The 23,425-nt window shown below is 39.6% G+C and overlaps 1 protein-coding gene across 1 annotated transcript in view; it reads right to left on the bottom strand.

Annotated features, from left to right (window-relative positions):
• INPP4B (inositol polyphosphate-4-phosphatase, type II, 105kDa) overlaps nucleotides 1-23,425 on the bottom strand; it is a 702,969-nt gene that overhangs the window by 269,512 nt on the left and 410,032 nt on the right. Inside the window, exon 12 of the mRNA XM_006887014.1 lies at nucleotides 17,373-17,481. Within this exon, the coding sequence (XP_006887076.1) occupies nucleotides 17,373-17,481 (109 nt within the window). The remainder of the gene's footprint in view (nucleotides 1-17,372; nucleotides 17,482-23,425) is intronic.

Here is a 23,425-nt window from a genome sequence, read left to right as displayed (position 1 = left end):
AATTCTTTCTCCAGCATCCAATGCATGTTGATTTCCAGCCCATGTTTTTCTTTGTATGGCTTGTTTTAGAGATGGGAACAGAGTCTATTTACTTGGAAAGTGTTAGCACAAAAGTTTAAAACTCACCTCTAATTTCCAATAAGACATTACCAAAGAACTTAGGGACTTTAAAGATAAGGAAAGAGGTGATACTGCAAAACTTAGATATCTCATCTCAATACTATGCAAGGTCAAGGAAGACCCAGATCAAAACACAATCCTGGACCTAAACCCTGTTACCAGTTGTTACTATTTGGTGTCATAAAAGAAAGCCAAGATATCTTAACAGTAAGTAAAATACCTGGGCTTCCAAATATCCCAAGAGCAAAGGAGCCTCCTCCAGGATAGGAGGGAAGGTGTCAGGCAAGCGGACCTGCCCACCTCTAGGAAGCAGCTCCGAGGTTTCATAGGAATGGCAGGCTTCTGCCGCATCTGGATTCCAGGCTTTGAGATCTTAGTAAAACCCTTGTGTGAAGCCCTATGAGGAGAAGAGAAAGAACCCTTAGAGTGTACCCGAATGCCAACGGGCATTCAACTAAGAGAAATTCAAACTGATGACTGCCCTCCCCTAAGGTTGTTAGACCTTAAGAAACTCTTTGAACTCTAAGTGCATAGACAGTAAGAGATAGCTAGGAATCTCTACTCTGACTCCAGGGTCAAAACAGAAAGAGTGGTGGCTTAGTTATCTAAACAAATGAGCAAAGTAACTCAAGGCTGGCTTCTGTGCCTCAGAGCTATAGGTGACATCAAACAGGATGCTGACAATGTTTATCTTAGGACAGATGATGACTGTACACACCATCACACATTCCTTCACCTTCTAGAACAGAAAGGGGGAAACTGGCTTACTGCTGGGAGGATAAAGGATTACCTCACAAGGAGTCATTTCAGATAAATCCAATGTGAATTTGAAAGCTGTCTTGATCCTCAACCCTGCTATGCTACTGTCCACATCAGAAGTGTGCCCAGTACACAGTGGCCTGGAAAAAGTCAAAGAAGTCTACCGCAGCCAGTCTGACCTGTCTGACATACTCCTGGATGAGGCTGATGGCAGCTGTTCACATGTCACAGCAAAATATTGCCAAATCAGTAGTTATTCTTAGAAAAAGTCCTACAAGTAGCCCTACTTTCAGAAGGCACATTGGCCCAAGAGGCTGCATGGTTACCCTTGAATGAATCCTTTGTCTATGGGAAGGGAAGTTAATCCCACTTTGTATTGACAATAGGCATGCACACTTTGTACTTTACTATCCTGAGGGCCTAGGGAAGGAGTAAGACATCCTCATATATGTTAGCAGGTAGATAGAACATGCACCCACATTGGGGCTCTAGGAAGACATTAACAAGTCTTCACAAGTGGCTATAAGTATACTACTCAAGACATCATACATGTCTACTGCAGGAGACAAGAGGAAAAGCTGTTGTTTAAGCCAAAAGAGCTACACTGAAAGAGAAAAAGGTCTTAATTCTCTAACTAGACCTTGAGTTTATCTCATCTGAATTTCAAAACTATCTCAGGAACAGATTTGAGGCCACGGGATAGTAATGAGTGAAGACTGGATGAACTGTGGGAGGATAACAAAATATCATCCAGGAAGAATGCAAAAGGTCATTACCAAGACAAAGCAGGAAGAAAAGACCAAGATGGATGTCAGAGAAACTCTAAATATTACACTGGAGTGCTGAGAAGCCAAAGCAAAGGGAAGAAATCAAGATATTAAGGAGTTGAACAGAAGATTCCAGAGGGCAGCACAGGAAGACAAAGTAAAGTATTACAATTAAATGTGCAAGGAACTAGAGTCAGAAATTCAAAAGGGCCAAACTCACTGAACCATTTTTAAGCTGAAGGAATCAAAGAACAAACTCAAACCTAGAGTTGCAATACTTAAGGATGCTTTGGGCAGAATATTAAATGATTCAGGAAGCATTAAAGAAAATGGAAGGAGTATACAGAGTCATTGTACCAAAAAGGATTGGTGGACACAGAATAATTTCATAAAACAACATATAAGCAAGAGCCTATGGTGATGAAGGAAGAAGAAGTTCAAGCTGATCTTAAAGAATTGGCAAAAGAAGAGTTAATGTCAGATGGATATTGGCTAAACACAGCATTCCAAAGGAATGTCTATCTGTGTTTCATTGACTATGTAAAGGCATTTGACTGAGTGGATCACAACAAACTGTGGCTGACTCCGAGAAGAATGGGAATCTCAGAACACTTGATTGTGCTTATGTGAAACCTATGCTTGGACCAGGAGGCAATCATCAGAACAGAGCAAGGAAACACTGCATGGTTCAAAATTGGGAAGGGTGTGCATCAAGGATGTGTCCTATTTCCATGTCTTTTCAATTTATTTGCAGAACAGATAATCCAGGAGGCTGGGCTCTATGAAGAAAAATGTGGTATCAGGATTAGAGGTAGACTCATCAATAATCTGTGCTATGCAGATGACACACCCTGCTTGCTAAAAGTGAGGAAGACCAGAAGCGCTTGCTGCAGGAAGTCAAGGACTGCAGCCTTCAATATGGATTGAAGCTCAACATCAAGAAAACAAAGATTCTCACCACTAGGCCATTTGGCAACATCATGATAGATGATGAAGAGGTTGAGATTGTTTATAGCTTCAGTTTGATTGGCTCTACAATCAGCACTCTTGGTACGAGCAGCCAGGAATTTAAAAGATGAATTGCAATGGGAAAGTCTGCTTTCAGAGACCTCTCCAGAGTTTTAAAAAGCAATAATGTCAGTCTAAAGACTGAGGTGTGCCTGATCCAGGCCATGGTCTTTGCAATTACTTGCTATGCACCAGAGAGCTGGACAAGGACTAGGGATGATAGAAAGAGAGCTTATATCTTTGAGCTGTGGTGCAAAAAGAGAATATTGAATATACCATGGACTGCTAGGAGAACAAACAAGTTCATCCTGGAGAGGGTGAAGCCAGGCTGCTCTTCGGAGTCAAGGGTTCTGGAGCTTCATCTGACATACTCTGGACATGCTGCAAGGCGGGATCAGTCTTTGCAGAGGGCCATCATGCTTGGCAAGGTGGAGGGACAGAGCAGCAAAGGAAGACCCTCGCTGAGATAGATTGATTCGGTCACTGGGATTATGGGGATAGGTGTGTTTGGAGACAATAAGATTGGCAAGGAATAGAGCAGGAAGGGTTTAGGGCTGTTGTACATAGGGTTGCCAAGAAACTCAGGCAACTCAACAGCACATAACAACAACATACGCTCTAACCTCCTAATGTCTGTCTACCACCTAGATCGAAGAAAAAGACCAGACTATGAAATGACTGATCAGTTAAATAAAAGGTGAGCCTTGAAGGGAAAAATCTTGCTCCTCAAAGCATAGATATTTGCTATTTTGTCAACTTCTATGAAGGCACACATTATGACCGAAGCATTAGCCTTGAATGGCTTCAACAACTGATAGCTAAGCCTCATCTATACAACATTAACAGGGATGTAACCAGAAGCTGTCAGTTTTGTATAAGGAATATACCACAGACTGTGCCCTACACAATAGAGCCTGAAATCAAGAACTAGGAAAATAACTGAGGAAAGGACTGGCAAATAGATTTCACAGTGATGTCTCAGGTGATTGGAAATTTTGTTTGTTTTTTACTTGTAGAATAATAGTATTTTAAATTTTTTTATTATTTTCTATATTACTCTGGTTTATTTACAATGTCTGAATACATTATTTTTCACAAAAGATACTTCCCATTTCCTTCACCCCACCCACCCTTTGAATTATGCAACCCTTTGACTGATACATAGTTGGTCAGAGGCTTTCTTTTACTGGACAGGGCATAGTCAAGAAGTGAACAATGACTTCTTGAAAAGCTCATCCTTAGATTTGGGCTCTTAATTTCTACTCAGAGTGACAATTGAGGACCTTTGATAGTTGAAATCACTAAATGAATTAAGTAAAACACTGTAATTCAACTAGAAAATAGTTGAAGGCCAACTGAATAGATGACTTAAGAAACATTGCCTGAGAGATTCCAAGAGATGAACACCACTAAAAATGTTGCCCATTGTCCAGTTTAGTATATACTGGCCCTCCAAAGTGGGCTTATATTAAAGTCCTTACTAATTGGCATATTATGGATTCCAGTAAGACAAATTGTTGACCAGTTAAAAAATCTCATTTAAAAGGTTGGTCATTGGTTCGCTGGTGGACAATTTTTGTCTCTTGATGTAGGAAACCACAATAAATACCATTGGCACAAGCAGTCAAGAAATCAAAAGACATGTTGTAATGGTAAAATCTGTTATCAGAAACTGCTCCAAAGTATTAAGGAGTAATGATATCAATTTAAAGGTTTGCTCAATTCAAGCAATGGTTTTTTTCCATCAGTAGCTATGCATCTGAGAGCTGGACAATGAATAAGAATGATAAAATAATAATAGATGGCTTTCAGTAGTGGTGTTGTAAAAGAGCACTAAATATACCAGTAACTGCCAAAAAAAGCAAACCAGTATTTCTTGGGTAAAGTCCAGCCGTAGATGTCTTTGGAGGCAAGGATGGCAGACCTACGTCTCACTTACTTTACTCCTCACATATTTTGGGCATGTTGATAGGTATGGCTATTCCTGGAAGTCCTCATGGGGTTACTGGCAAGGAATTCCAATGCCAACGCAAAGGTGCATGGTTCAAATCAACTAGTTGCTTCATAGGAGAAAGACGAGTAATCTTCTGTGAGATTTACTGCCTCTGAAAATCCACTGGCAGGTCACCTACAGGTTGCTTCCAAATCAGCAGTACTCAAACCAAAACAACATTCCTTAGAAGGGGACATCAGGCTTGGATAGGTAAAGGATCAGTGAAAGAGAGGAAGAGCCTCAGTGAGATGACTTGACACAGCGATGGCAGTAATAGGTTGGACTATGTCAGAAATGATGATGTGGGCACATGATAGAATAAGGTTCAGATCCATTGTTCATAGCATCTCTACTAGTGGGACTCAACTTGATGGCCCCGTCACAGCAACAACAACAATTGGTGTATTGGAGATCCTAAGGAAATCTAGCTTCCTAATCTTAGTGATGACTAGGGTCTAAAGAGAAAGTGGGTTCAATCCCTAAACTCAATTTTCATTAATCAAAACACATCAGTTTCGTTATCTTTCCCCTCTTATACCCTCTCCATATTTCCTAACCAAGAGAGCTAGTACTACTCATAGTCTGGAAAGATCAACCTCCCAAAGGCCAACTGATTCCCAATGGGGTCAATCTGAAGTGTTCTTGACCATGAATTCATCCCAGAAGTTAATGAGTATAAAAACTTGGAAGCATCAGTCCAGAGTGATGCCAGCATTACGAAGAAGAGAAGAAGTGGCATCAGAGAAGGAAAATAAAACCAAATCACACTAGTGTGAATCTGTTAAGAACTTTAACTCATAAGTTTAAACAAGAATAACTGGTATTTGGTTTCTCCTGTTTAACTATCTAGTAGCAGTCATGTGGAAATGGACTTACCTAAAACTGACCCCAACTGCCATATAAGTAAAAGGAATTTTAATCTTACATGTAGTTGGTAACATATTCATCCCTTATGTGGTATCATCCCTGGTCCCAGTTAGACTAATAAAATGGTTACTAGTAATCAGAGGGGATACTTCTAAACAAAAAATAGCCTAGGACTTTAGAACCAGCCATACCACTGACATTACCCCAAGATAGACATCACCAAACCAGATAATTGCAATTTCTCCATCATAATTTCTCATATGACACTAGTATATGTTAGTATATATCACTGCATTAAATTTAGAAAATGACATAGCCCTAATGTTGAGCTTAGCAGAAAGAAGGAAAATATTATAGGATTCCAAGAGACTATTCCATCCCAGGAATGAGTGGCATGGGTTGTCCCATGGACTAGTCACAATGTCCCAAGCTGTGACAGAAGGTAATTTGAACAACTGCTGGGCATGACATCATTAACCTAAATGAGGAATAACCTTGACCCTGATGACAGACCTTGTATTTGACTACCATGAGAATATCTCCAATTAGAGTTGGATTCAAAATGCTCCTAGGTCACTGATTTCACAACCAGTTGGTACAATATCCACTTATCTTTCTCTTAACTCCTTGTAGGACATTATCCTCAGTTAAATAAGTAAGAAGTCAGGTCTCATCACCCTTGAGCTAAACACTTTCTCAAGTTTTCTGAGACTTCCAGCTTCAATGGATATGTTCCATTAGTTAAATAGTTCTTTAACTATTGCTCCTGGCTAGGATACAATAACATAATATTTTCAAAAATTCAAATGCAATCTTTTCCCTCTGTGACCCTCCTGGATATATTTCTGTAGTTAGTGTCAGCTTTACCCTTATAATAGAAACCCATTCACAGAGTAGGCTTCCTATAGCTGGGAAACTCTGAGCTTGATAAGGATCCATTTTACAGGCTAATACACTTTGTTGTTGTGTGTGTACCATAGAGTTGAAACTGATGCATAGGTGACCCTCTGGTGGGTTTTCAGAGGCAGCTGATGGCAGGGAAGGAGAATTCCCATCCTTCTCCCAGAGAGTGGCTGTTGTCCTCAAACAGCATACATTTGAGATTGCAGCCCAGCTTCTTGCCAGTAGGCTACCAGATGACTCTAAAACTTCCTAACATAAATGAATCACTCAGCCTCAGTCCTCTCTAATACCCAAATCTAACAGAAACAGAACATTTTTCAAGTTGACTCAGCCACTTGAGAGTTTACTGGAATGAAAAATAAGGTAAACTATGAACTGTTCTGTATATGGTTGGTGTTTTCCAAGACTCACTGTCCCAGGTTTAGAGCCAGATACTTGGGACTGAATATTAGGAATTTACTTGAAATTATTAATTTGCTAGTTAACTTACTAGAAATTATTCATTTGATACATTGAAAGCACTGAGGAACATTTGTTGTTATTCAGTGCCATTGAATCAAGTATGAACAAAAGTTCTGAACCCTGTCCTGTCCTGTGTCATCCTCACTGTTTTACAGACGAGGCCATTGCTACAGTCACAATGCAGTCTGTATCACTGGCGATCTTCCTCTCCTTCACTGACCCTCCATCTTTCCAAGGATGATGACCCTTTCCAAAGAACAGTCTCAGCTACCAGCATGTCCAAATAATGAGAGATAAAACTTCATCATCTTTGCTTCCAAGGAGCACTTTGGCTGCTTTTTGTCCAAGACATATCTGTTCTTTTTTTAAAGTCTATGAGATATCCAGGACTCTTCTCCAGCACCACACTCAAAGGCATCAGTTGTTTTTGTTTGTTTGTTTGTTTGTTTTGTTATCCTTACTCATTATCCAGCTTTCTGATGTGTAGCAAGTGATCGAGGAAAGCATGACCTGAATCAGGTACATTTTCGTTTTCAATCTGACTTGAACACACTTTAGTGTTCAATCACTGTATGGAAATGGGTAGTTAAAGTATTGGAGGTACAGTTCAGATGGAGTATCACTAAAAATACGGGAATGATGGCTGCAAACGACGTGAATACTTAGAACTTGTAATGCATGAAGTATGATTATAGAAAAACTAGAAGTGTAAAGCGTGGAAGGGAATGCATGAAGATGGGCATTCTATTATTCATCATGAACCCAGATGGACTCACATGAGCCACTTTGGATCAGAAAATGAGATAATCTACCACACCAGAAACAAAAAACTGAAGAACAGTGTTGCATTCATATTTAAAAGACAATTCTAGCCTAAAGTATAATATTATGAGTGAAAGGATACTATCGATACACATACAATTGCTCAAATAAATGCACCAACAACTAAAGCCAAAGAGGAGGAAACTGAGGGATTTGATCAGCTTTGCCATCCAATATTGACCAAACATGCAGTCAAGATGCATTAATAATTATTGGTGATTGGGATGCAGAAGTTAGAAACAATGAGGACGGAATGGTGGTTGCAAAATACAGACTTGGTAACAAAAATTAGTACACAGTGGGCCTTCTTAAACCCCTTAGCATATCAGGTGGGCAGGGAAAGATCTGTACAGTGATCAACAAGACCTGTTGTACCTGGATAACTTCCACCGGCAGAGTGGAAGTGGCCTAAATGCTATATGCAAGGTAATAGAAAGGACAACTCCATAGACGGAGAAATTCAGCATTTGGGATTGGCTTAATAACCATTTCATTGGTTTAGGATTGTGAATTGCTCCTTATATTACCCTAAGTGTGGCTGCATTCTTAATGTGCTCCTGTATCCTTGGTTTGTAGAAAATCACAGCCCAGGGAACAGTTAGCACTGTAAATGAAGGTGAATTGAAATCTATACTTTGGTTGAACATCTTGCTCCCCTACTAAAGAAGGATGCCTAACAGCTGTTCCAGAAATGATGTTATGTGGTCTCACCTCTGAAAACCTCCACGAATGTATGCCCTTGTTAGAGAAATGCTTTTTCTCTCTGCAACCTTTCACCATCCATGTTCAATAGGAAGCAGTCAGAGTAAGCCATCACTGGATATTTACCAATATTGAAATTGTCACAAATGAAAGGGGCAATGCTAACGGAAAATAAGGCCATAGAAAATGAACTTTTAAAAATACCCGGTAACAGTTTGAAATGAACATTTTATAAGACCTTAAGCAAAAGAACTTTCTTACCACTGATGGTTGGAACAGTAACAGCCTAACCTCTCAATAAATGACACCAGACTTTCACAAGACCAACATAAAGCTGAATAATTTAAATAATACTTCAAAAGGAAGACGACTTCTCATAGTGTAGTAAGACAACTGAATGAAATTTTTTTATCAAGGAGATACAATTTTGTTCCCTTAGTTAGGCAGGAGAGCTGAGAGACAGATACCTTCTAATCAAACCGAAGCCCTTTGTTGGTCTTTATTTATCAGTCTGCTCTACAATTTACTGCCAGTCATTTCATATGGATGGTGCTCCAGAACTCTGATAAGATTGTACTGATGAGGGCAGGACACATTCATCAAGCCCAAACATTAGACAAGACAAAATTTTTTCACATCCTGCTGCCCTGTGCATTTCCTTTATAAACTTCTATAGTTTTCCGGGTTGTGAGATAGATTTGGGAGTCCATATCTGCTGTTTCCTATATTATGATTTTGTTATGTGTTACCATATCAGAACCAACTCACAGCTGACCCTTTAGCAGATTTTCAGGGGTTGTAAATTACACACAGAAGGAAAAGGCACAACTTTGTCATGAGGATTGGCTGCTAACTAGTGGATTCTAATGTCTGCCAGGGAGTTGGCAGTGCAACACCTTACCCACTAGGAATCCAGAGATCCCTGTCCCATCTATAGACTTATATAATAAATTTTCTACTTTCCCCATTGCATTTCTGCCTCAAAGACAGCTTTTTCCAATGACAGGTGGCAGAACCTTGGCTTTTACTATGGAAGTGGTTGCTACGAGTCAGAATCAAAGCAGTGGGTTAATGGAGTATAGAAATGATCAATAAAATTATTGCATTAAGTTCTACCTTTGCCACATACCCATGCTTTATATGCCCAACTCTATTATCTGCACCCTGTGGACAGTTTAGAATACCTTAATTGTTTTATGCACTTTAGAATTTGATTAGAAAAGAACAAATAGATTTAAATCACAATCTCAGAGTAAAAACTTCCAAGTTCCAGATGTGATTGAGTAAATGTGACCAATTTGGACACTGCTGTTAGTCACCAAAACAATTTTAAACGAAAAAAGAATGTGAGGAAGGTACAGGCTAAGTTTCCAATCTACTGCTCATATTACTAATTACTCTATTTATAGTCACTATTGTTCATAGTGCAGGTCACTACGAGTTGTAGATTCAGTGACACTTAAGAACAACAACTTTGGAAGAGTGTAAAAGGTGGAGAAAAGAAGTCAGGTTTTCTGCAGATCTTATAACTTAAGGAATTACACAACAGTGGAACCCTCTGCCCCCTTACTTCTCATGTGTTCTGACCTGGGTACACCACAGAAAAATCAACAGGACTAAACAAAATGCAACAGCTAACAAAAGCTTCTATCTCTGCCCAAAAGATAGGTGAATGGTAGTCCAACAGAATAAAAAGCATTGATCATACATCCAGACCTGCTTCTTATGAGAGTAAAACTGTTTTGTTTGTTTTGTTTGATTTTTTTAATGCTGTATCTTGCCATTGAAGACAGTAGACAGTCAGTATGTGAAATGATGAGTTCCAAACATTCTAGCAATAAGGATGAAAGTTCCCACTTTAGCAGAACCTATGACTGCAGCCTCCAATATGGATTGAGGCTCAATGTCAAGAAGACAAAGATTCTTACCACTGGACCAATTGGTAGCATCAGGATGGAAGGTGAAGAGATTGAGATTATTCATAGCTTTATTTAGTTTGCTTGGCTCCACAGTCAACATTCTTGGCATCAGTAGCCAGAAAATTAAAAGGCGCATTGCCATGGGAAAGTGTGCTGTTAGGGACCTCTCCAAAGTACTGAAGAGCAATGGTGTCTCTCTGGAGACTAAGGTGTGTCTGATACAGGCCATGGTCTTTGCAAGAGTTGGACAATGACTAAGGAGGATAGAAGGAGAATTGATGCCTTTGAGCTGTGGTGCTGGAGAAGAGTACTGAGAGTACCATGGACTGCTAGGAAAACAAACAGATTCATCCTGGAAAGGGTTAAATCGGGCTGCTCATTGCAGGCAAGGATTCTGGGGCTCCGTCGAACATACTTAGGACATGTTTTAAGGAGAGACCGGTCCTTGGGGAAGGACATCATGCTTGGGAGGGTAGGGACAGCGCAGGAGGGATGGGCCCTCTGTGAGGTGGATTGATTCAGTGACTAGGTTAATCGGGATGGGAGTGTCAGAGACAGTGTCATTGGTACAGGACAGAGCAGAGTTTAGGGCTGTTGTACATAGGGTCGCTATGAGTCGCAAGTGACTCGACGGCACATAACAACAACATAACAACATGGCTAGAATGCAAGATCTAACCCTTCACTCAGCTTCAGTAAAGAAGTGACATCCGTCTCTCATAAAGCCTGGAGGAGGAGCTTATTTCCATACCCTCATAGCAATAATTAGGCAACATTGTTCCTTATCAGAACTCTAACTTTCATCTGCCTTCTGCAGTAAAGTGATGGTGTCCCTTTCCATGGGAGGCAGTAATAGTAATGGATTTATTCACCCCTGCTTTGATGAGGCAATATCTTTCATTGGAGGACCCTTAAGACTTCTCCTCACAGTAACAAGGGGATAAAACTCTTCATCCCTGCTCCGGTCGTTTAATGATAAGAAACTGCATTGTGATCCCCAAAAGCACACAGTTCAAATCTGTCAGCTGCTCTATGGAAGAGAAAAGAGTAATCTTGTCCCTTTCAATTAACTGCCTCTAAATACCCACTGGAGGGTCAGCTACGAGTTGGTTCTGACTTGACGGTACACAACAACAATCCCAACTGATGAGGAAGTGACTATGGAATCTGTGGCCCGCCAGTTAGATAAAACAATAACCGTAACTCTGTAATTTATAGGGAAATGGACAATGAGTCGTAGTCAAATGAGTGGCACCTAAAAGAACAACAACCTAAAGTTCTAAAGATACACTACTACAACTCTGTGATTGCTGTTGTTGTTATATGTCATTAAGTTGATTACAAATTATAGTGACCCTATGAACAGTAGCTAAAAACGTGTCCTATCCTGAGCCAATCTCACTGTCTCTCTCTGATATACCTACCCCTATAACTCCAATCACTGTGTCAATCTATCAGATCAAGGGCCATCCTTTCCTCTGTTGTCCCTCCATCCATTCAATCACAATGTCCTTCTCCAAGGACCTATCCCTCTTGGTAAAATGCCTAAAGTTTGTGAGATGGAACTTCAATTCTTTGCCTCCAAAAAGCAACTTGGTTTCACCCTCTCCAAGGCAGACCTGTTTGTTCCTTTGTCAGTGCATGGTATGTTCAAGATTCTTATCTAGTACCACAACTCAAATGTATCAATTCTTCTTCTGTTATCAATGGTCATTGTTCAGTACTCTGAAGCACAAAAAATAATTATGAAGATTATGGCCAGGATCAGCGGCACCTTAGTCTCTAGATTGACAGTGTTGTTCTTCAACACTCTGGAGAGGTTCCTGACAGTAGATTTTCTTATTGCAATTCATCTTTTGACTTCTAGACTGGTGGAGCAAAGAATGTTGATGGTGGAACTGAGCAAGCTGATATTGTTAACAATTTCAATCTCTTCTCCATCTACCATGGTGCTGCCACTTAGTCCAGAGGTGAATATCTTTCTTTTCTTGATGTTGAGCTTCAATCCATACTAAAGACTGTAGTGTTGGACCTTCTGCCACAAACCCTTCAGGTCCTCCTCGGTTTCAGCAAGCAAGGTTCTATTATTTACATAACACACAGATTAATGATGAGTCATCTTTTAATCCTGATGCCATATACCTCCTCACACAGTTCAACCACTTAAATAATCTATTTTACATAGAGATTTGAAAGGTATGGGGAAATACGCATCCTTGACAGTCTCCTTTCCTTATTTTGACCCATGCCCTTGCTCTCTTCACTTGCTCTGTTCTGACAACTGCCTCCTGGTCCAAGTATAGGTTTTTCATGAGTATACAATCAAGTGTCCTGGGATTCTAATTTTTCTCAAGGTTAGCCACAGTTCTTTGTGATCCACACAGTCAAATGCCTTTGCAGAGTCAAAGAAACAGATGGTCATTCCTCTGGTACTCTAATTTCAGCCCAAGATCCATCTGACATTGACTATGATGTCCCTAGTGTCATAGCCTCTTGTAAATTCAGCTTATATTTCTTATTGCTTTCTGCTGATACACTGTTAGAGTCGTTTTTTTTATAATCTTCAGGGAGATTTTGCTTGAAGGATGTATTAGTGATGTTGTTGTTATTATTGATTACCATTGAGTCAAGCACGACTCATAGTGATCCTATGAACAAAAGACTTGAAGCCTTTCTATACCTATCATTAGTCTCAAAGATCACAGAGTTTCCAGAGGAATGTTGTTTAGGAAGTGGGTTAGTGATATTGTTCAATAATTTCCACACTCTGTTGGAATGGAAATAAATAAATCTTTTCTTTTTGGAATGGGAATAAATATGGATCTCTTTCAGCCAGTTGGCCAAGTAGTTGTCCTCTATATTTCTTAATGCAACCTAGTGAGTATGTCCACGGAAGAATCTGTTTGTTGAAATATGTCATTTGGTATTCCATCAATTCCTGGGCCTTATTTTTTGCCAATTCCTTCAGAGTAACTTGAACTCCCTCCATCAATATTGCCTCTTCATCATCATATGTTGTTTGATGAAATACTTCTGTGTCAACCAATTCTTTTTGGTACAGTAATTCTGCATACTTCTTCAATATTCTTTTGATGCTTCCTGGATCATTCAATATTCTACCCATGTTGTTGTTCTTCTTGTTATGTGCCATCGAGTTGTTTGCGACTCACAGCGAACCTATGTACAACAGCCCTAAACTCTGCTCTATCTTGTACCAATCACACTGCCTCTGACACACCCATCCCGATTAACCAAGTCACTGAATCAATCCACCTCACAGAGGGTCTTCCCCTTCCTGAGCTGTCCCTCCACCCTCCCAAGCATGATGTCCCTTTCTAAGGACAAGTCCCTCCTTGTAACATGTCCAAAGTATGTCAGACGAAGCTCCAGATTCCTTGCCTTCAAGGAGCAGGCAGGTTAAACCCTCTACAGGATGAATCTGTTTGTTTTATTAGCAGTCCATGGTATATTCAATATTCTACTCCAGCACCACAGCTCAAAGGCATCAATTCTCCTTCTATCCTCCCTAGTTATTGTCCAACTCTCTGACGCATAACAAGTGATTGCAAAGAAATTGGCCTGTATCAGATGTACCTTAGTGTCCAGAGTGACACCACTTTCTTCAGTACGTTGGAGAGGTCCCTAACAGCAGACTTTCCCATTGCAATATGTCTTTTAAATTACTGACTGCTGGCACCAAGAGTGTTGACTGTGGAGCCAAGCAGACTAAAGCTGTGAACAATCTCAATCTCTTCACCATCTATCCTGATGCTGCCAATTGGTCCAGTGGTGAGAATCTTTGTCTTCTTGATACTGAGCCTCAATCCATACTGAAAGCTGCAGTCCTTGACCCTCTGCAGCAAGCACTTCAGGTCCTCCTCAGTTTCAGCAGCCGGGTTGTGTCATCTGCATAACATAGATTGTTGATAGATTTTCCACCAATCCTGATGCCACTCTTCTCCTCATAGAGCCCAGCCGCACAGATAATCTGCTCTGCATACAGGTTGAAAAGGTATGGAGATAGGACATATCCCTGGCGTACACCCTTCCCAATTTTGAACCATGCAGTGTTTCTTTGCTCTGTTCTGAGAACTGCCTTTTGGTCCAAGTATAGGTTTCACATTAGAATGATCAAGTGTTCTGGGGTTCCCATTCTTCTCAGAGTCAGCCACAGTTAGTTATGGTCCTAAAAATCAAGTGCCTTTGCATAGTCAATGGAACACTGATAGACATTCCTCTGGTATTCCCTGCTTTCAGCTAAGATGCATCTAACATTAGCTACAATATTCCTAGTACCATGACCGCCCTCTTTTTTTTTTTACTTTCTTTAAATATACTGGTTTATTTACAAAGATTGTATACATCGTTTTCCACATTGGATCTTTCCATTTCCTTTACTCACCCTTCCCTCCACCTATCAAATTGTGTGAATGTATGATTAATGCTTCCCCCACCCATCCTCACTCCTCTGCTCTTACCCTCCCCTCCCCTTGGATCCTCATACTCTTTCTATAATAACGGTCTTATACAATATTTAAGTTATATTTTAGTTAGCTCACTCAACATAATGCTCTCCAGTCCCTCCGAAGTTAGGTACTAATTAACAAAATCATTTCTACTGAATGCTGCATAATAGTCCGTCATGGGAATGCACCATAATTTCTCAATCCATCAATTATGGTTGGACATTTGGGCTTTTCCATATTCTTAAGATGGTAAATAATGCTGCTATGAACATTGGTATACAAGTCTCCACGTGTGCCTCATTTCTCATTCTCTCAGGGTCCATGACCCCTTTTAAACTCAGCCTGGACAGGCAGTTCTCTGCTGATGTGCTGTTCAAGTTGTTTTTGAATAATCTTTAGTAGAATCTTGCTTGCATGTGAAATCAATGACATTGCTCTATAGTTTCCACACTCTGTTGGGTCACCCTTCTTTGGAATGGGAACAAATATAGATCTCTTCCAGTCAGTTGGCCAAGTGGTTGTTCTCCAGATTTCTTGGCACAACTTGGTGAGCACATCCAGAGCAGCATCTGTTAGCTGAAATACGTCAATTGGTACACCATCAACTCCTGGGGCCTTATTTTTTCTATTTCCTTCAAAGCAGCTTGAACTTCTTCCTTCATCACCAAAGGCTCTTGCTCATATGTTATTTCATGAAATTCTTCTTTGTCTGCCAATTCCTTTCGATACAGTGACTCAGTATATTCTTTCCATTTTTTAAATACTTCCTGGATCATTTAATATTCTGCCTAAACATCTTTGATTATAGCAACTCGAGGTTGATGCCCATAGCATTTTAAAATATTGCAGCTTGAGGGTTGAATTTGTTCTTCATGTCCTTCAGCTTATAAAATGCCAAGCAAGTTTGGCCCTTTTGATTTTCTGACTCCAGTTCTTTGTACTTTGAAATGTGTAATGTTATTGTTGTTAGATGACACCAAGTCAAGTGTGACTCATAGGGACCCTTTGAACAACAGAAATAAACCTTATCCTATTGTATGCCATCCTTATCATCTCTGACACATTTGGACCTGTTGCTGTAGTCACAGTGTCATTCCATCTTGTTAAAGGTCTTCCTCTCTATTACTGACTCTATTAGAATAGCTACTCTATTAGAATAGCTACTCTATTAGAATAGCTACTATATTAGAATAAGTAATTCCATTAGAAAAGCTAAAGCAAAGAAACATGTAATGCTAAGTGCTAATAAGTATATAGAGAAATTCATTTCTCATCCATTTCTAGTTGGGGATAACCACTCTGTTGTCTATAAAAGTAATCTTGCACATCATATAAACTGCCCTAACAGGCTATAGTAACTTTACTTGAAATAGCTCAAAACTCTAAATAACTAATTGGTGTTTGATAAATAAACTTTGGGACATCCATACAGAAGAGTAAATTTAGCAACAGAAAGGGGACACACACACACACACACACACACACACACACACACACACCTTAAAAAAAATTAAAAAACCTAATATACCCAACTTGAATAGATTTCAAGGGCATTAATCTGAGTGGGAGGGGAAAAAGTTTCAAATCTTTCCATATAGTGGTATGATTCATTTCTAAAACATTTCCAAAGAAGCATAATAATAGAGGTAGAGAACAGAACAGTGGTAGCAGAGGTTACATGTGGGGAAAGTACGTGACAAAACATAACATGAGATAAAACACATATTTCACTAAACTTGATTTTCTAGAGAATTCAGTATAAGACTAAAGCTAAATATCAAGATAAAAATCATAAAAACAATTATAATTCACATTTAGGATCCTTTGAGGATCCCTGGCTGTGCTGTGAGTTAAGAATTAGGCCACAACCAAAAGTTTGGTGGTTGCTTGAACCCATCAGTTGATCACTGCAGAAAAAAAAATTAAGCAGTCCGATCACGTAAAAATTTACAGCCTTACCAATCCTGTGGGGAATTCTGCTTTGACCTATTGGGTCACAACTCTGCAGAAGTGAGTATGACACTCTGGCTTTTGTGCCAAAACTTAAAGAGTAGACAGTTGTCTCATTTAATCTTATCACATAGCAGTTATGTTTTGGCATCTCTTTTCCAAAAAAGCAAAATTAAATGATACTGTATTTACATATCTTGTCTTGCCCACAGTGGAAATCACCAGTAGGGTCAGAGACATAAATTAGGACATATACACGTTGTCAAGTATCTTTGGCTCAACACTTAATTGCAATTATGTTTCAGCTAAATCTCTCTCTGAACAGTATTCCATTACAGGAACAATGATTGATACTGGAATAACACCTCTTTCTTAGTAGAATGGCTTCCAGGAAAATGATCTTACCAGCATGGTAGTACTCTGTCAGCAACAAATTGGGAATTTCATTTTTTTTAAAAAACTTTATCTTTTCAAGAAGTTTTAGGAAATTCAACTTTAAATTACTCAATGAATATATGATATCTAGATCTACTCACTGTGCTATATACCAAGCTCCTTGAGCTTATCTACAGATTCTCCCAAAGGGACAATGATATTATTAATGTAATGTGAGTTTCCTCTCACCACTACTTACTTTCTTCTTTCTGTTTCAAATCTATGGAGCAGTTTCCGAAGACCACCGTTCTTAAATCCCTGAAAATGGGCAGCTGGGGCTCCCACCGTGATGACATCGTAGAGAGCATCTGGAACAGGAATGGACAAGGAAGTGAGCAATTCACAACATATACCGCAGGCACGCTGTTGGCACTGAAGCATCCACATGGTGAGACATCTGAGAAATTATTCTGTTTAATTTTGCAGGAAGAACTATGCACTTGCATCTCGAGGGGGCAAGAGAAGCTAATCAATCTTTCTAAAAGCCACCTGTACACCTAACAAGTTATAATATTTCTCTGATTTATGACTACATCTTAATTATATGCTACTGTGTGGAACAGTATGTTCTCTCATTCTTCGGTATACTTACTGAGATAACATGCTAATTGGTCTTTTGTGTATTTTACTTTATTGAGTTTTCCATCATTTAATTTGCAATCAGATTGAAATTCAACAATAAAGAACAATCTTTCATCCAAAATTTACAGAGAAAATAGTCAAATGTACTGATGTCGTTCTACTGAAGGGCAGAACAGCACAAATTTGGGTTGTTGTTTTGTTTTTTGTTTTTTTTTAATGACAGCAATACAGATCAATGAGCTGCACTGTTAAGCCAAAGGCTGGTGGTTTGATTTCACCATTTGATCTTCAAGACAAATACTGGTAATCTTTTCATGGGAAATTTACAGAGTCTGGAAAACCACAGGAGGGTCAGCAATGCGATGATTTCAACTCAACAGCACATAACAACAGAAACAATACAAAGTATAGGAGCTCTGATGGTGGAATGGTTAAGGACCTGCATTGCCAAACTAATGGCTGTTTTTGCTGTTGTTATGTGCCATTGAATCACCTAAACTCATAAGGACTCTGTGTACAAAGCCCCAAATCCTGTTCTATCCTGCTCCAATCTCTTTGTCTCTGACACACCTGCCCCCATTGCCCCAATTACTGAATCAATCCATCTCATCAAGGGTCTTTCTCTCCTGTGGTCCACACTCCCAAGCATGACGTCGCTCTCCAAGGACTGGTCCCTCCTAGCAACATGTTCAAAGTGTGTCAGATGAAGCTTTAGAATCCTTGCCTCCAAGGAGCAGCCTGGTTCACCCTCTTTAGGACAAAGCTGTTTGTTCTCCTAGTAGTCTACAGTATATTCAATACTCTTCTCCAGTACCACAGCTCAAAGAATCAATTCTCCTTCTATCATCCATAGTCACTGTCCAGCTTTCTAATGCGTAGTAAGTAACTGCAAAGACTATGGCCTCTGGTGGCCTAGTGGCAAGAAGCTGCACTGCAATCCTGAAGGCACCTGGTTTGAGGACACCAACTGCTTCTTGGAAGAAAGATGGACAATCTTCTCCCGTGCAATTAAGTGCCTGCAAAAACCTACCAGAGGGTACCTTAGGGTCAGTTCCAACTCTGTAGTACACAACAAACAACAACAACCTAATGGTAGATGGTTCAAATCCACCAACTGCTCTGTGTAAGAAAGATGGGCAATCTCCTTTTTTGTTTGATTTATAATCTCTTTGAAAACATTCTGCAGAATTAGCTTTGAGTAATTTCTGGCTTAATGGCAATGAGTGAGTGAATGAACAAGGTTTTGACCTATTGTTCATGGTGTCTCTGAGTCAGAATTGAGTCAATTTTACCTACCAACAACCACAGCAACATTCAGAGTTGTCTTCTGCTTGTGATTAACAAATCTAAGACAATTTTAAATGGGTGCTTTTTAAAATTCTTTATGGGGAATAGGAAAAATAGAAAATGTCCTTTGATTTATTTTCTAGTGAGATACTCTGTTCTTACCCTGGAAGGATCTATAGATATAAATTGAAAATCAAGTCTTTTGATCCCAAAAACCGTACCATTTGTTAGACTTTAAGTTTAAGGATTTAAATATGTCATCATTTTTACCTGCTAATTAAAAGTAACTTCATTAGAAAAAAGTTAAGGTAAAGGGTCCCTTGCTACACTATATTTTATTAGAGAAACCTAATTTCTTAGTATATCCTATTTGAATTGGCTTTGATATTGACATACTGGATTTTTTCAAATATTATTTACTTGGAAAATAAATTATTAGCTTAAGCTAAAAGCTGGAGTCAGAAAATCAAAAGGGCTGAACTCACTCAGCGTTTCTTAAGCCGAAGGAGTTGAAAATCAAACTCAAGCCACGGGTGGCAATACTCAAGGATACTTTGGGTAGAATGTTAAATGATCAGGAAGTATCAAAAAGAAGATGGAAGGAGTACACAGAGTCACTGTATCAGAAGGAATTGGCTGACACAGAAGAATTTCATGAAATAACATATGAGCAAGAGCCTATGGTGATGAAGGAGGACGTTCGAGTTGCTCTGAAGGAATTGGCAAAAAACAAGGCTCCAGGAGTTGACAGCATACCAACTGATTTATTTCCACAAACAGACGCTGCCCTGGATGTGCTCACTAAGTTGTGCCAAGAAATCTGGAGGGTAGCCAGCTGGAAGAGATCAGTATTTGTTCCCATTCAAAAGAAAGGTGATCCAAAAGAGTGTGGAAATTCTTGAACAGTATCATTGATATCACAAGCAAGATCGTGCTGAAAATGATCCAAAATGTTTGGAAACAATATATCAACAGAGAACTGTCAGATGTGCAGGCTGGATTTAGAAGAGGTCGTGGTACTAGGGATATTATAGCTAATGTTAGATGGATCTTGGCAGAAAGCAGAGAATACCAGAAGAATGTCTATCTGTGGTTCATTGACTATGTAAAGGCTTTTGACTGTGTGGATCACAACAAGCTATGGCTAACTCTGAGAAGAATGGAATCCCAGAACTTTTAACTGTGCTAAGGCAAAACCTATACTGGGACCAAGAGGCAATCATCAGACAAAACAGGGAGACACTAGATGGTTCAAAATCAAGAAAGGGGTCCATCAGGGATGTATTTTGTCTCCATACCTTTTCTTTTCTCTTTTTTCTTTTCCCCCATACCTTTTCAATCTGTATGCAGAACAGATCATTGGCGACGCTGGGCTGTACGAGGAGAAATGTGGCATCAGGATTGGTGGAAGAGTCATCAACAACCTGCGTTATGCAGATGACACCACCTTGCATGCTGAAACTGAGGAGGACCTGAAACACTTGCTGTGGAAGGTCAAAGACTGCAGTTTTCAATACGGATTGAAACTCAACATCAAGAAAACAAAGATTCTCACCACTGGGCCAACTGGTAGCATCAGTATGGATGGTGAAGAGACTGAGATAGCTAACAGTTTTAGTTTACTTGGTTCCACAATCAACGCTCTCAGTAACAGCATCCAGGAAATCAGGAGATGAACTGCATTTGGAAAGTCAGCTGTGAGTGACCTCTCAAGAGTACTGAAGAGCAATGACATCAGGCTGGAGACTAAGGTGTGCCTGATCTAGGCTATAGTCTTTGCAATTACATGCTATGCATCAGAGAGTTGGACAATGAATAGAGATGATAGAAAGAGAACTGCTGCCTTTGAGCTGTGGTGCTGGAGAAGAGTGTTGAATATACCATGGACTGCTAGGAGAACAAACAGGTTTGTTCTGGAGACGGTGAAGCCAGAATGTTCCTTGGAGTCAAGGATTCTGAAGCTTCGTCTGACATACTTTGGCCATGTTGCAAGGAGGAACTGTTCCTTGCAGAGGAACATAGTTTGGGAGAGTGGAGGACGGGACAGGAGAGGAAGATCTTCGGTGAGATGGATTGATTCTGTGAGTGGAGTGGTGGGAATGAGTGTGTTTGAGACAGTAAGGTTGGCACAGGATAGAACAGTGTTTAGGGCTCTTCTACATAGGGCTGCTATAATTCGCAAGCGAATTGATGGCACATAACAACAACAACAACAACAACAACAAATACCATAATTTCTTCATCTTAAACATTCCAGATATATCAGTAAGTTCTTCCAAATTAAAGAAAAAGTAAGTCAAATACTCCAACAACATAAAGAATATGCCTAGTTAAAAGAAGTAGAACATGACTCAAATCAGTTCCTCAATAAAACCTACATAGAATAGTTGCTGAATGGGAAGCTATAGTTTTAATTTCTTATAAAGAGAGTCTCATTTCTCGTTCTCTTTGTTTCGTTAATGGGAGTTTTGGTAGCTTGTGGTGAGGTTGCCAACATGAAGGCATGTGGCTGCTATGAAGGAGGAAGGTGGGCAATGTCCTCTAGTACAATGGACTGTATCTGAAAACCTAATAGTGGGTCAGCTACGAGTTGATTCCAACTTGATGGCATATGACAACAACAACAAAAATAGATACTTCAAAAATTTTGCTCATTCTTGCCTGGGACAATTTTAACCCTTTAAATTTAATATCAATTATAATTTATTGCTTTCTTTGAAAAGAGAACACAGATGTCAAAAAGAAGTAGTAAGGATTTGTCTCAAAAAAATCCCAAGTCATAGCTGACCCTCCAGTGAGCCTCCAGGTGGCTGTTAGTTGCACTAGAGGAGACCACTCATCTTTCTACTGAGGAAAGGCTGGTAGAGATGGACCATCGTTGGGTTAGTAACACAGTTCTCTAAGGACTAAACCACCAGAGCTCCCTACAAATTCTTACATTTTCCTTATTTTAGGCAGATAGAGTAGTTGGATTTGTTTGTTTCTGTTGCTGTTGGTTGCCACTGAGTCCATGCCCATTCCTAATGATCCCATGTGCTAAAGAGCAGAACTGCTTCATAGAATGTTCTTGGCTGTAATCTCAACAGAAGCACGTGGTCAGGCTTTTCTCCCACCATGGCTCTGGATGGGTTCAAACTCGACACCTTTTAAAAAAAATTTTTTAGAGGTTCAACTATGTCATTTACTGTTCTTAAGTCTTGGACCAAATTCCATCTACCACTGGCTTGTTTTACAGCTCGGAAGTCCGCATGCAAGGCAGAGGTGATGTAAGGAACTGCTTATGAGGTTTTCCATCAGTTCCACCAACTAAGAAATAGTGAGAAGGGTTGGGACCTCAGAAAGCTTTTAGGACCAAAAAGTAGGCTCTTGTGTCCAGGAGAAAACGAATATACTTACCAGTAATGTTAATGCTCACCCATAGCTCTTCTGGGAACTCCACACCTTTTATGATGATAGTTGAGCATAAAACACTTGTGGCATTTATAAGTCTCAAAATTATGCCACTGGAAACATTTATATGTAAATCTGGTGGCATAGTCCTGAGAGAGTTGTGCAGCTAGCCCAAAGATCATGCTTCTCTGTCAGTTCAAATCCACAAATCCATGGGAGAAAGATGGGTAAGTTCTTTTCATTTATTTTTTTAAATTTATAGTCTCTAAAACACAATGGAGGATCAGTTATGAGTTATGAGTATGAAAGATATATTGTTGTTATTGTTATATGAAACTGAGTGGCTTGCAACTGATAGAGATCCTATGTACAAGAGCACTGAATCTTGCTCTACCTTGAACCAACTTAAATGTCTGTGACACACCTAATTGCATTACACCAATCATTGAGTCAATCTATCTCATTCATTCATGGTCTTCCTTCCTGTCTTGTGCTCTCCCTCCACCTTTCGAAGCATGATGTGCCTCTTCAAGTTCTAATCCCTCCTTGCTACACATCCAAAGTATGTCAGATGAAGCTTCAAAATTCTTGCCTCCAGGAGCATCCCCAGGATGAATCTGTTTGTTTGCTCAGCAGTCCATGATAAATTCAATACTCTTCTCCAGTACCACAACTCAAATGCATTAATTCTTCTTCTATTATCTTTAATTACTGTCCAACTCTTTGATAAGTAATTGAAAAGAACATGATCTGGATCAGACACACCTTAATCTCTAGATTGACATTGTTTTACTTCAATACTCTGAAGAAGTTCCTGACAGCAGATTTTCCCCAATAAAATTTGTCTTTTAATTTCCTGGCTGCTGTTACCAAGAGTGGAGTGGAGTGATTGTGGAGTTAAGCAAGCTGAAACTTTTAACAATCTCAGGTTCTTAACCATCTATCAGATGCGCTACCAATTGGCCCAATGGTCAGAATCTTTTTTTGTTTGTT

The sequence above is a fragment of the Elephantulus edwardii genome, unplaced genomic scaffold (assembly GCF_000299155.1).
Source record: "Elephantulus edwardii isolate Elephantulus edwardi_28Jun2011 unplaced genomic scaffold, EleEdw1.0 scaffold00053, whole genome shotgun sequence".
Classification (NCBI taxonomy): domain Eukaryota; kingdom Metazoa; phylum Chordata; class Mammalia; order Macroscelidea; family Macroscelididae; genus Elephantulus; species Elephantulus edwardii.
Note: the sequence above shows the minus strand (reverse complement) of the source record. Positions and strands in the feature narration are given on the sequence as shown.